Source organism: Toxotes jaculatrix, chromosome 13 (genome assembly GCF_017976425.1).
Source record: "Toxotes jaculatrix isolate fToxJac2 chromosome 13, fToxJac2.pri, whole genome shotgun sequence".
Lineage (NCBI taxonomy): Eukaryota > Metazoa > Chordata > Actinopteri > Toxotidae > Toxotes > Toxotes jaculatrix.
Window position 1 is genome coordinate 25,941,744 of NC_054406.1, and position 12,903 is coordinate 25,954,646.

The window sequence follows — 12,903 nt, forward strand, 5'->3', positions numbered from 1 at the left end:
ACAGAAAAAATAGTGGAAATTAGCTGCAATTCTCCATCACACCACATGATTAATCTGATTCATCACTTTGGGTTCAGCTTCTGTGAATGAATAAAAAAAGACAAAGTCCAGGTGGAGGGTGGAGGAGGTGGAGGAGTCTCAGTGTGTCTGCAGAGACTGTAGAAGGACAGAGCAGCAGCAGAGCAGTCCAGATACACTGATGATTCTCTTTCAGATCCAGAGGAACACACAGGGATGATGGTGGACTTGACAGTGGAGCTGTTCTCAGAGCAGTTCAGACTGCAGCACTGAGAGTCTTCTCCACTTCTTCTGGTTCCTCTGTCAGTCACTGCTGGATGAAGCTCTCCTCTCCACTCTACCTCCCAGTAACATTAGTCCTGACACTTCATTGAAATGAACTTCAAAGGAAAGAAGATCTACAACAGTAACAGACAGTAACTGACCTCAGAGTCTCCAGTCTACAGTGTGGACTCTGCAGAAAACCACACAGCAGCTTCACTCCTGAATCCTGCAGCTCATTGTAGCTCAGGTCCAGGTGTCTCAGATGGGAGGGGTTGGACTTCAGAGCTGAGGCCAGAGAAGCACAGCTGATCTCTGACAAACTGCAGGACCTCAATCTGAATAAAGAATAAATCATGTGGATAAAAATCATTTCTAATCCAATCAGATATGTCCTAATCAATGAGCTTTCACTAACATGAGTAGAGGGACTTTGTCCTTCTCTTATTGTGGATCATCATAATGTCAGCCTTCTACACACATCATCCAAATGTCACCACAACATTCATACAACTATTCATGTCAACACAGATTCATAACATGCTGCTGAGCTCAGTCAAGTCTGGAATTAGAAGATCGATCGATAGATAGAAGATCAAATCAGACATTTTGGACTAAAAACCGACTGTGATTCACTAGTGAAATGGATCAAACTTGAAATGTTCACACACACACACACACAAAACACTGAAGAACTGACATTAGTCCTGATGCTTCATTGAAATGAACTTCAGAAAAAGAAGAGCTTTTTCTTCAGCAAGTGTTTTTCACTTGAATTGTACAAATATTAGTTCTGAGGATCTTCTGTATATTGTTGTGATAAAAATGGACTTTGAACAACTCACACTGGACATTTTCTACACTTCATTTAGAAAACATTAGTCTGTAACAAACCCCGGCCAGACAATGGTGTCATAACCCGGCTCCTAGGCCATGACAAATTCGGAAAGAACACCCAAGGGAAAGTAATATAAACGTAAATTTATTATACTTAAAGCAAATTAACAACTTTGGAAATATCTATAAATGTGGGATGTGGAAGTCAGCATTGTCAGTAGCGTAGGTGTGCATGAGTGAGCATTATGAATTGTGGGGTGTTGTTCGAGTCACAAAAGAAAAGAAAAGAAAAGAGAAGAAAAGAAAGGTGTACCAATGCAGGTCGATGTCAGCTGTGGAGAGAAAAGAAAGGAGCCCTGAAGTCAGTGTGGGCTGGGCTTTTATACCCTTGGTCCACCCATCAAAATTGGCTGACGTCCACCACACCTTTCCCTAACTTAAAAATATAATAAGGCAGGGGCTGTCACAATGCGTACAGATGTTTCAGAGGATTTTATTTAACCCCTTAACACTCCGGCCTAATTTGCCCAAAACACCTGTCAAAAACATGCCCAAATTAAATTTAAAGCTGTTCTTGAGCCCTTAGAAGGACATTCAAAAGTTTGGTCTCTTTGTGAAGGTAACACTCTAAAGTTTTTATTTCAGCAGTCTGATCTACTGTAGGTGTAACTGGTATCGAGTAAGAGAATATTAAACAACAGTTGCGGTAGCGGGGGTTACAGACACAGGAGAGAAAGAGAGAGAACAGCCCCTAAAGAGACAACACGCTGAGAAGGTAACAAAATGAGTGACCGCAGGAAAATTAACTTTACACGTAATTTTACATTATTTTGTTAATAAATCAATTTAAGCAACAAAAAACATCTGCGGAGAACCTGGGGAGCTGAAAGAACCGGCACTTTTTAGCGGGCCGAGCCATAAGAAAATCACTACTGTTTTCACGCACGTACGCACGACTAGCTGACATCCAGTGTATTTGTTTACGCACGGTCTTGTAGCCCCTCCTCCTTCCACAATCACAACATGTGACGCTTTCCCGCGACTGCAATTTCATTGGCTACACGGCCATTAGATCAGATTCAGCGTAAGATATGATAGGCGGAGAAGACAAGCGTCAGAGTGGGCGGTGCACTTTAACGTGTTAGAGTCGCTCATTGGCTATTTCTGGCTGTGGGGGGGCCATAGATCTTCCTGGATGGTCAAATGAGGTGTCAATCAAAAGCAGAGGGCAGGGACTACAAACCAAGCTCCATGGTATTAATTTTCAAAACAAAACGTAGGCGACAAAACGTAGAAACGAAGGAGCAATAGCGCACTGTAGTTTTCAGTCGGAAAAATTCGATTGCAACTTTTGATCATTTATGCACCTAAAGAAATGTTTTTGACCGCATTTTTCAACTCGACGTGATTCTTTAGACTTTTCCCGACAAAACAAGACCATTTTTGTTGTTGTTGCGCTGCGTGTTGAACCGCAGGGCGACTAGTAAAAAAATAAAAACAGTGAGCGACGACAGTTATTACTTTGTTGTTTTTTAGAAGATGGTTTAGTTCTACCTAAAGTCGTTGTTTTATCTTGTAAAGGTTTATATCGCTGAAAAGATAAGACTTTCAGCTTTCAAATGATACGCTGCATGCGCACCACCTTAAATGCAGCAGTTATGTAGGTACAAAAAAACACAGACATGTCCGAGAAATAGCATGACGGCCCGCCGGCGGGCCGTCGGAGCGTTAAGGGGTTAAGTTCACGCTTTAGCCTTTTTTATAGAACAAAAATAAATTTCCTTCCCTTTTTCCATTCCTTTCCTCTGCGAACACCGTAAGAGCTAAAGGACAGACAAATAACAAAAATGAGCTCTTACAAACACAAAAATAATCATACGCTGCATTAATTATACAAATCAACATTGATTTCAAAACCGCTAACATGGACCGCTTAGCAGAGACGTGCCGAAAAAAAATGCTAAAGCAGGGATGTCAAAGTCAAATACACAGAGGGCCAAAAAAACAAATTTGCTACAAGCCAAGGGCCGGGCTGATTCAGTGTTTATTAAAACATATTGAAATGATTACACATAGCCTATTGAACCGATACCTAACAAGGTGTATACTATTTAGGCTAATGTTTAAATGAATAATCCAGTATTTTTTATGGCTCTGTCAGTAATTTCCAGTGAAAACATTTTCAACAGGCACATAGACAAAAACAAACTTCCTTTAAAGAGAAATCACGTGTCCTGTACGTTAAATGAATAAAACAATATTGTCTTATGGCTCTGTTAGTAATTTCAAGCGTCCACCTTCCGTTTAGCCATTTTTTAGGGAGGGGGGGTAGCTGAAAGTCCACATCTGCTCTGACTGCTGATGGATAATTAAAACGATGCCCGCTTGCTGCACTGCAATAGCGCGAAGAGTTTTGGTAGTCATGACAACCAGGCTAGCACTGCAGTAAGTCTGTTCGCTACCGTTGCATTGTGGGTAATGTGGTATTGGCGCACGCAAAACTGCAGCGGGCGGCTACGGCCAGCGGGCCGGTTCTAATACTAATCAAATATCATCCCGGGGGCCATAGAAAATTCTTTTGCGGGCCGGATGTGGCCCGTGGGCCTTGACTTTGACATATAGGTGCTAAAGCTAGCTTGAGAGACGAACCTAACTTTCGGCGTAACTTTTACAACAAAATTACACATAAATGTTCTCTCGCCGTTACGTTTACATGTACATACAAATAAATTACAGTTACAAAAGAAAAATACCTTGTTCCCATCTCCAGCCAAGGAGCTAAAATTACCGAAGGGGGTATACAAAATTAAGTGTCCGTAAGTCGGTAAAAAACAATTAAACAGGAAGTACCTTCAAAATGAAAGTCTTCAAACAAAACAGAATTTAAAAGAATAAAAGCATACCAAAAAAAAAAAAAACTGGCTGGAGTTAAAAACAGAGTCATTTACATAGTATGCTGACTGTGACAAATACGAGTGTGTGAGTTCTGAAGGTTTCATTGAAGTCAACAAACATTATTCATGACAATTGGATCTGGTGGTTTTGAGTCTTTGGAAGGAGTTCTGCGACTGATCAATATTTTTATCTAGTTTTAAACCACTTTTTATTCCTCAGGTTTTAGACTCTGGTGGTTTTACAAATCTGTTTAAATTAGGTCAAAAGATTTTGGTCAGCTGCTTTTTCATTTTCAAACTTCATTTTTCATTTTTTCATTTGCTTTACTGTATGAATTTTATTCAACATGTTAAACAGCCTGCCCATAACAAAGGCCACATTTTAGTTCTATGTATTACCCAGGGCCTGTCTGCTAATATTTCTTCAGTTGTGGATTCAGGCTTATCTGATCACTTCTGTGTCTTTTTTACTGTTACCAATTTTATACAACAAGATGTTCCAGAACAGGCTGTCAGGAAACACTGTCTTACTGATGAAGTGGCTGCAAATTTTATGGTTCTTTTTAATTACACTCCTGCAGACATTTTACCTTCCTCCTGTGATTTTATTGTCAGTCGTTTTAACAGTAAACTAAGATCAATCCTTGATTCTGCTCCTTTGTGTGTGTCTGTGTCTGTGACTGTCTTTGTGTGTCTGTGACGCTATTATGTTTCTGTGTGAGTCTGTGTGTGTGTGTGTCTGTGTGCATTTGTGTGTCTGCCTGAGTTTATGTCAATAGTGTGCAGTGCTGCCGCACCACACACTGTTGACTCTGTGTGTTTGTGTGTCTGCGTCTTTGTGAGTATGTGTATCTGTGACTGTGACTGTCTCTGTGTCTGTATCAATACTGTCCTGTGCGTAGCAGTCACAGACACTAACAGACTCACACAGACTCTCACAGACACAAACACACATACTCATACATGTAATGTTTCTAATACACTGAAGAAACTGGGTCTCCATTACCGTCCATATTTATTATTGACTGCAGCAGAGGTAGATAAACATTAACATACAGCGGCAGTTATCTTCTTCTTCTACCCGTGAAATCAACTGTGTAACCAAAACAATAAGTGCAGCTTACAGGCAGTAACACTACTCGCCACTGCCCTCTTGTGGGTGGGAGTATTAACAGCTCTTATCACTACAATACAGACACACAATATTACTAGCAGCGCAATGCACCACTCTCGCGATTTCTCGCAGGGGAATTGTCTATTTTATTTTTGAAGTGGACTCTAAAGTCTTCACATTTGAAGCTGTTATTGCCAGCCTTCAAAAAGGCAGGATTAATTAGATGATCCATGGTTGAGAAGAGGATTTGGGGGTTGTTCCAGTTGTCAGTTATCAATTTTGAGAAGTAAGATTGTCTTGTGTGTTTAATTGCTTTATTAGTGGTGCATTGCTTTGCATGTGTAGCAGGATGAGATGTTTCACCTTGCATCTCCCAGTGTGAGTTTCCGCCGTTTTGTTCACCTCAGTCCTCGTTAGCCTATCACCACATGAGGGCACTCTATAAAAGAGTGCTGTGGCCATCTTGACCCTCTCTTGCTCCTGGCTCCGAGACCCACTTCCTGGTCGCACGCTTCTTTCCGCCTTGTCGTCGCTGGCGCAGACGCCGAACTGCCGATCCTCCACCGACGTGCGCGGCTCGTGGGTTCATTCCCAATGCTGCAAATTAGCCGCACGTTGCTGCTAGCCTCCACTGTTGCGGAGTGAGCACGCGCTCGCTTCTCTCTCCCGCAGGTGATCACACGAGCCTGATCGGTATGTACGCCTCGGTGCGTTTGATGCATCTAACCTGCATGTATATGTAGCTTGGTTAACTTTATTTCTGTTTTGTTAAATACAGAGAATTATTTGCCAGCTGCTTTGTCCTGCACGGAGCAAGAAATACTGCTGCTTTGCCTGCTTTGCTTTATCCTGCCTTACCGGGGTGTTCCTGCCGCTCTTCTCCGCCTCGGTTCTGCCGGTCGCTCGGGCGCTCCGGTGTTGCTGCCGTCGGGCTGCGCAGGTGGACAACGCAATCACCCCCTACCTACGCGAGTATTGAATGGGCAGTTTGCCTTGGGCCTGGACTTTTAAAAATTGAATGAATGCACTCTGGGGTTGGTCTTCATTTAATGCCCCCATTTCCTTTGTTGCATTTAGTTAGGATGGGTTTTGGGTTATTGTTTTGATTATTATTTTATTTTATATAGCTTTGTTTCTATTAGATTATTTGTGCTGTTAGCACTGTCGCCTCACAGCAAGAGGGTTCCAGGTTCGAACCCCGGTCTGGACCCTTCTGTGTGGAGTTTGCATGTTCTCCCTGTGCCTGTGTGGGTTCTCTCCGGGTACTCCGGCTTCCTCCCACAATACCAAAAAACATGCATGGGATAGGTGAATTGGCTACTCTAAATTGCCCTTAGGTGTGAATGTGTGCGTGTGTGGTTGTCTGTCTTTGCGTGTCAGCCCTGCGATTGACTGGCGACCAGTCCAGGGTGTACCCCGCCTCTTGCCCATAAGCAGCTGGGATAGGCTCCAGTTCCCCCGTGACCCTGATAGAGGATTAAGCGGTAGAAAATGAAATGAAAAATGAAATGAAATATTCTGTTTAACTAGATCCTGTGCTGGTTTATTTTTTTTCTTTTTCTTTCTTTTCTTGTTTTTTTGACCTTCTGTGATTCAATTAGCACTGATATTCAGTTGGATTTTGTTTCTTTTGCTTGTGACAAGAATTTTAGGTTATGTTTAGTTACTGATATTCTTAGTGCTTTGATTAATTTGTAAGCATTGATTTATTGTTTTCTTTTGTTAGTATTTGTATATTGGTCCTCTGTATCCTCTGTGTGTGAATGGTGTTTTATAGTATTTTAATACTCTGTGTGTGTGAATGGTGTTTTAAAATGTTTTAAGACATACTGAAGTTATTTTGAAATAAAGTACATTAATTGTTAGTCTGGAACTACGTCTCTGCCCGTTGTAAAACGAACCTGGTTGCCTTGGCGTCGGTACAGTTAACTAATTCAGTTCAATTCAATTTTATTTATATAGCGCCTTCCACAATCAAAATTGTCTCAAAGCGCTTTACAGAGACCCAGAGCCTGACCCCAGAGCAAGCACTTAAGGCGACAGTGGCAAGGAAAAACTCCCTTTTAACAGGAAGAAACCTTGAGCAGAACCTGGCTCAGATGGGGGACCCTCCTGCCGATGGCCGGGCTGGGTGAAAGGAGGAAAAGGAGGATGATAGGACAGCAAGGAATGGAGGAGAGGGGGAGAAGGACATGCAGCATAATACAGACAATGGACAATATTAGTGGGTCAGCATTTACATTGCAGTTAGTGAACAGTTATTGGATAATGTATGCTCAGAAGATTACAGTTATGATAGGAAACAGAGCACAGAGGCAAAAAACTGTCATGACTGGTAATTATTTACATTACATTCTGCAAAGAATATTCATCCAATATTTATCTGTAGCAGAATGGAACATTAAACGTGTTGGAAATGGATCATTGTAAACAATAAACAGCAGCAGGTGGGTGGAGCCAGGACCATAGGACATGCAGCTCCGGAGCCAGAGATACCTGCAGAAAGGTACAAAGAAAGAGAGACCAGAGAGAAACAAACACAGGACTACGGGACACAGAGGACACAGAGTTAATGACATGTAATAAAGGTTAATAAATTTGAGAGTGGGACTGAGGGGAGAAAGAGAAAGAAGAAGAAGTGTGCAGTAGATCATGGGATGTCCCCCAGCAGCCTCGGCCTATAGCAGCATAACTAGGGGATGATTCAGTTGCCTGAGCCAGCCCTACTAAGGGATATATCCTTAACTGTAACATTGTCTATAGAGATAATTGTGACTAACTATAAGTTTAATAAATAACTAGGACTGTAACTACAACTAATTATAAGCTTTATCAAACAAGAAGGTTTTAAGCTTCGTTTTAAAATTAGAGAGAGTGTCTGCTTCCCGAACCCAAACTGGCAGTTGGTTCCATAGGAGAGGGGCCTGATAGCTAAAGGCTCGGCCGCCCATTCTACTTTTAGAGATTTTGGGAACCATAAGCAAACCTGCATTCTGGGAACGAAGCAGTCTGTTAGGATGATATGGTACTATCAGCTCTTTGAGATATGAAGGAGCCTGGCCATTGAGGGCCTTATATGTAAGGAGAAGGATTTTAAAATCAATTCTGGATTTTACAGGAAGCCAATGAAGAGAAGTTAGTACAGGAGTAATATGATCTCTCTTGCTAATTCCAGTCAGTACTCTTGCTGCAGCATTTTGGATCAGCTGGATGCTTTTTAGAGAGTTAACTGGACATCCTGATAATGGGGAATTACAGTAGTCCAGCCTAGAAGTAACAAATGCATGGACTAATTTTTCAGCATCACTCTGCGACAGAATGTTCCTAATCTTACTGATATTGCGCAGGTGAAAGAAGGCGGTCCTAGAGACTTGTTTTATATGTGAGTTAAAGGACAAATCCTGATCAAACGTAACTCCAAGGTTTCTCACAGTCGTACTGGAGGCTAAATTAATGCCATCCAGAGTAACTATATGATTAGATAAACTGTTTCTGAGGTGTTTGGGACCAAACAAAATAACCTCAGTTTTGTCTGAATTCAGAAGAAGAAAGTTACAGGTCATCCAGGCCTTTATGTCTTTAAGACATGCCTGAAGTATGGCTAACTGATCTGTTTCGTCTGGTTTCATAGATAAATATAGCTGGGTATCATCCGCATAACAATGGAAATTTATTCCATGCTTCCTGATAATATTGCCTAGTGTGTCCTGAAGCTGTCTGTGATAGTTCCTTTGATAGTTTCTGTGATAGTTTCTGTGATAGTTTCTTGTAGAGAGGAGCAGGATGTTGCTGTTCAAGACTTAAGACATAATGTAACTGCATCATAAAGCCTACATGAACTGCATGGTGTTCAGGGATCAATAGTCTCTCCTATTGCTATTGTACTATGTTTTCAGTCATAGTAACATTAATCATTAGTAATGTAGCAGCCTAGTTTTGAATGACAGGGTCCCTGCTATCACATGTTGTTAAAACATTTACATAAAAAAATCAACTACAGGCTTCACACATGCTGTAATAAATTAAACATGATGAGTTGAGCATACGTCAGCATGTGGCCCCACTTTTAACTCTCTCTCTTTTTTTCAAACCCTTATTGCAGATGGACAGAAGACTTAAGTCTTCAGTGAAGTCTCTGCAATTTATGAGAGCAGGAGAAGCCGTCTGACTGGAGAGCACGCTGAACAACTCTGCTTTTAACACCACAGTCTGGTGCTGCTCAACTAGGACTACTAATTGATCTGAGAGTCACATTTCTGTGCAAACTTCATTTAACTTTGTTTTATTTACTTTATAAAACTTCAGGAAGCTATTTATTTAAATTTTCAGTTAACTTTATAAGAGATGCTGCTGACCCAGGGAACTCCCTGCACTTTTTGTTACAATTTTAAAACAAAGATATCTTAAAAACCTTTAATGAGTTGCAAATCTGAAAAGCTGTTTAATAAACATATGTTTAGAGGCATTTAAACAAAGTGTTGGAGTTTGTATTATTCAAAATTTTGACGCCAATATTTTCACTTTTACTGAACATGAATATTGACTCCAAATATCAGTTATCGGCCTCCTTGACCACTAATAATCGGTATCGGTATTGGCCATGAAGAAAACATATTGGTCTATCTCTAATGTCTTGCCAGTCTCTGCACTAAGACAGAAAAAAATAATGTGGAAATTAGCTGCAATTCTCCATCACACCACATGATGGAGCTGATTAATCTGATTTATCACTATGGGTTCAGCATCTGTGAATGAATAAAAAAAAAGAGTGTAGGTGGAGGGTGGAGGAGGTGGAGGAGTCTCAGTGTGTCTGCAGAGACTGTGTAGAAGGACAGAGCAGCAGCAGAGCAGTCCAGATACACTGATGATTCTCTTTCAGATCCAGAGGAACACACAGGGATGATGGTGGACTTGACAGTGGAGCTGTTCTCAGAGCAGTTCAGACTGCAGCACTGAGAGTCTTCTCCACTTCTTCTGGTTCCTCTGTCAGTCACTGCTGGATGAAGCTCTCCTCTCCACTCTACCTCCCAGTAACATGGACCAATCAGAGCCTCTCTACACAAAAGCTGCTGCTGCTTCAACCTCTCTGGATCATCAGGACACAGCTCGTCCTCTCTCAACACACACACACTGTCCTCTTCACTCTCTCCTTTAGAAAGATCACTTCCTCCATCTATTGAGAGAAGAAGACAGAGAACAGAGGTGATAAATCAGTGTTTACAGAGACTCACTTCATCAGCTGTCAGTCACTGATGCAGCACATCCAGTATAAAGAGCAGCAGGGACTTCAGTCCTGTTCAGAGCAGAAGTGGAGCAGCTGTGTAGTGTAGCAGCTTCCTCTCAGCTCTCATGTTAACGTATTGGAGTGAAGACACTGAGCTGGAAGCTCACACACCTGCAGAGACTTTTAGCATCAAGTCTGTTTACTCTGAACATTTCACTCAAGTCCACAGTGGAAATAAACTGCTGAGTCATGAAGCTTCATTACTGCACAAACAGTTTAGTGATGGATTCACTGCTGTTACATGTCAACTCATGTTCCATTTAAAGAAAGAGTCTCTGTGTGTTGATGAACATCTAATCTGCTTCTGAAATATCAGCTGACAAATAAACATGGAGGCTGTCACTGAGAGTATCTGACAGATGGACAGATATACAGATGTGATCACTGGACTTCAGCAGAGGTTCTGCTCTGTATCAGACCACATGCTTCCAAAATGTCATGATGCTTCTCTGAAATCAGAGCCAGTGATTTACAGGCTGCAGTCAGACTGATCTCAGAGCTGTGACAAAGATCAAACTCATCAATTCTTTAGTGTTGAAATGAGACAACAAACAGTTTCAGATCAGATTTGATGCTATGACACTTTGATGAATGAGGACCACTGTCTCTACACATTTTGTAAGGCTGTCTACTGTAATCCAGCTCTACTTCCTGTAGACATGAACGCAACAACAACAGTCGTCTTCACATAACCTCAAACACATGATCACAATCAGGCTTGTGGCTGATCTGATTGGCTGACTGCTGTCTGTCTCTCTGTTTTTCTGTCCAATCCTGAAGCCTGTCACCATTCTCCTCTCACAGCTTCAATGAGGAAAGCAGCCACTGAGAAGGTTGGAGGTTTACAGGAGACACTGGATCTTTGCTTTGATATGAACTGTGTTTAGGACAATATTGATGAAAGCAGCATGGACTGGCTCCAACCCTCTACTGACCTCAGAGTCTGCAGTCTACAGTCTGGACTCTCCACAAGATCAGACAGATCCTTCACTCCTGAATCCTGCAGCTCGTTGTCCCTCAGGTCCAGGTGTCTCAGATGGGAGGGGTTGGACTTCAGAGCTGAGGCCAGAGAAGCACAGCTGATCTCTGACAAACTGCAGGACCTCAATCTGAATAAAGAATAAATCATGTGGATAAAAATCATTTCTAATCCAATCAGATATGTCCTAATTAATGAGCTTTCACTAACATGAGTAGAAGGACTTTGTCCTTCTCTTATTGTGGATCATCATAATGTCTACACACATCATCCAAATGTCACCACAACATTCATACAACTTCATACAACTGACAGCGACAAATACAAGCGTCTGAGTTCTGAAGATTTCACTGAAGTCAACAGACAGTATTCATGACAACTGACTGAAATGAAGTGAAACTGAAGGAATAATTAAGATAAGAAAAAGTCACAATATGGAACAACAACTATTTCAAATCTCATTCATTCATTCATTCCAGATGAATGGATTAAAGTATTGGATGAAGATAAACCAGGTTCAGTTGTGGATTAAAGATATAAGATCTACAACAGTAACAGACAGTGAACTGACCTCAGAGTCTCCAGTCTACAGTGTGGACTCTCCAGAAAACCACACAGCAGCTTCACTCCTGAATCCTGCAGCTTGTTGTAGCTCAGGTCCAGGTGTCTCAGATGGGAGGGGTTGGACTTCAGAGCTGAGGCCAGAGAAGCACAGCTGATCTCTGACAAACTGCAGGAACTCAATCTGAATAAAGAATAAATCATGTGGATAAAAATCATTTCTAATCCAATAGGGGTGTGTCCAATTCATCGATTAATAGATTAATCGTGACGCAACACTTGACGATTCAGAATCGATTCATAAATGTTCATAAATCGATTCTTTTAATAACGGAAGTGCAGCGGTCGGAACAAAAAAAAAGTTGCGCGTGCCCCCCGGAACATATTATATGGCCCTATGATTTCCGCGATCACTGAATCGCGGAATTGGTCGACTAAAACGGAATCTATTTTTTAACGCGGAATTTCGCGGAATTTGACATAATTTGAGTGCAATGCTGTTTTCGTGTGGAAGAGGAACGTGTGTCTGGGGAAAACTGCACGGAGGGAAGCAAATCTGGGTGGCACAACAAGCCCCTTCCACAGACTAAGCCCCTCCCCCTTCAAAACAATGTAAGCATGCCGAAGCGGCTGCTCTGTGTTCGTCGGCGAAAAAAGCTGCGAAACTCGACGCGAACTGAGGGGTTAGCGTCGAGTGTTGCATATTCTGTCAACACTCTGTTGACTGGAAACGTAAGAATACGCGCAGTGACCATATAGTGTCCAAAATCCATATGAGAAACAATCCGGCTGACATGCACATACAATAAGATTTACGTTACATTACATTACAGATTTACATTTTGTTTAAAAGAAGTTTTATATTTTCTAAATGCTGGGAAATTGCTGAAGTTAATAATAAAGAAAAGATAGAGATAAACATGTTTTACTTCAATGAATGTATATTTAAAAAATA

General features: G+C 41.5%; 1 protein-coding gene across 1 annotated transcript in view; it reads right to left on the reverse strand.

The window, feature by feature from the left end:
- LOC121191519 (NACHT, LRR and PYD domains-containing protein 14-like) overlaps positions 1–12,110 on the reverse strand; it is a gene marked incomplete at its 5' end in the record, with an annotated part of 32,453 nt that extends 20,343 nt beyond the window's left edge. The window contains 3 exons of the mRNA XM_041052683.1: positions 444–617; positions 11,344–11,517; positions 11,959–12,110. Of these exons, the coding sequence (XP_040908617.1) occupies positions 444–617; positions 11,344–11,517; positions 11,959–12,110 (500 nt within the window). The remainder of the gene's footprint in view (positions 1–443; positions 618–11,343; positions 11,518–11,958) is intronic.
- Positions 12,111–12,903: the final 793 nt, after the last annotated feature.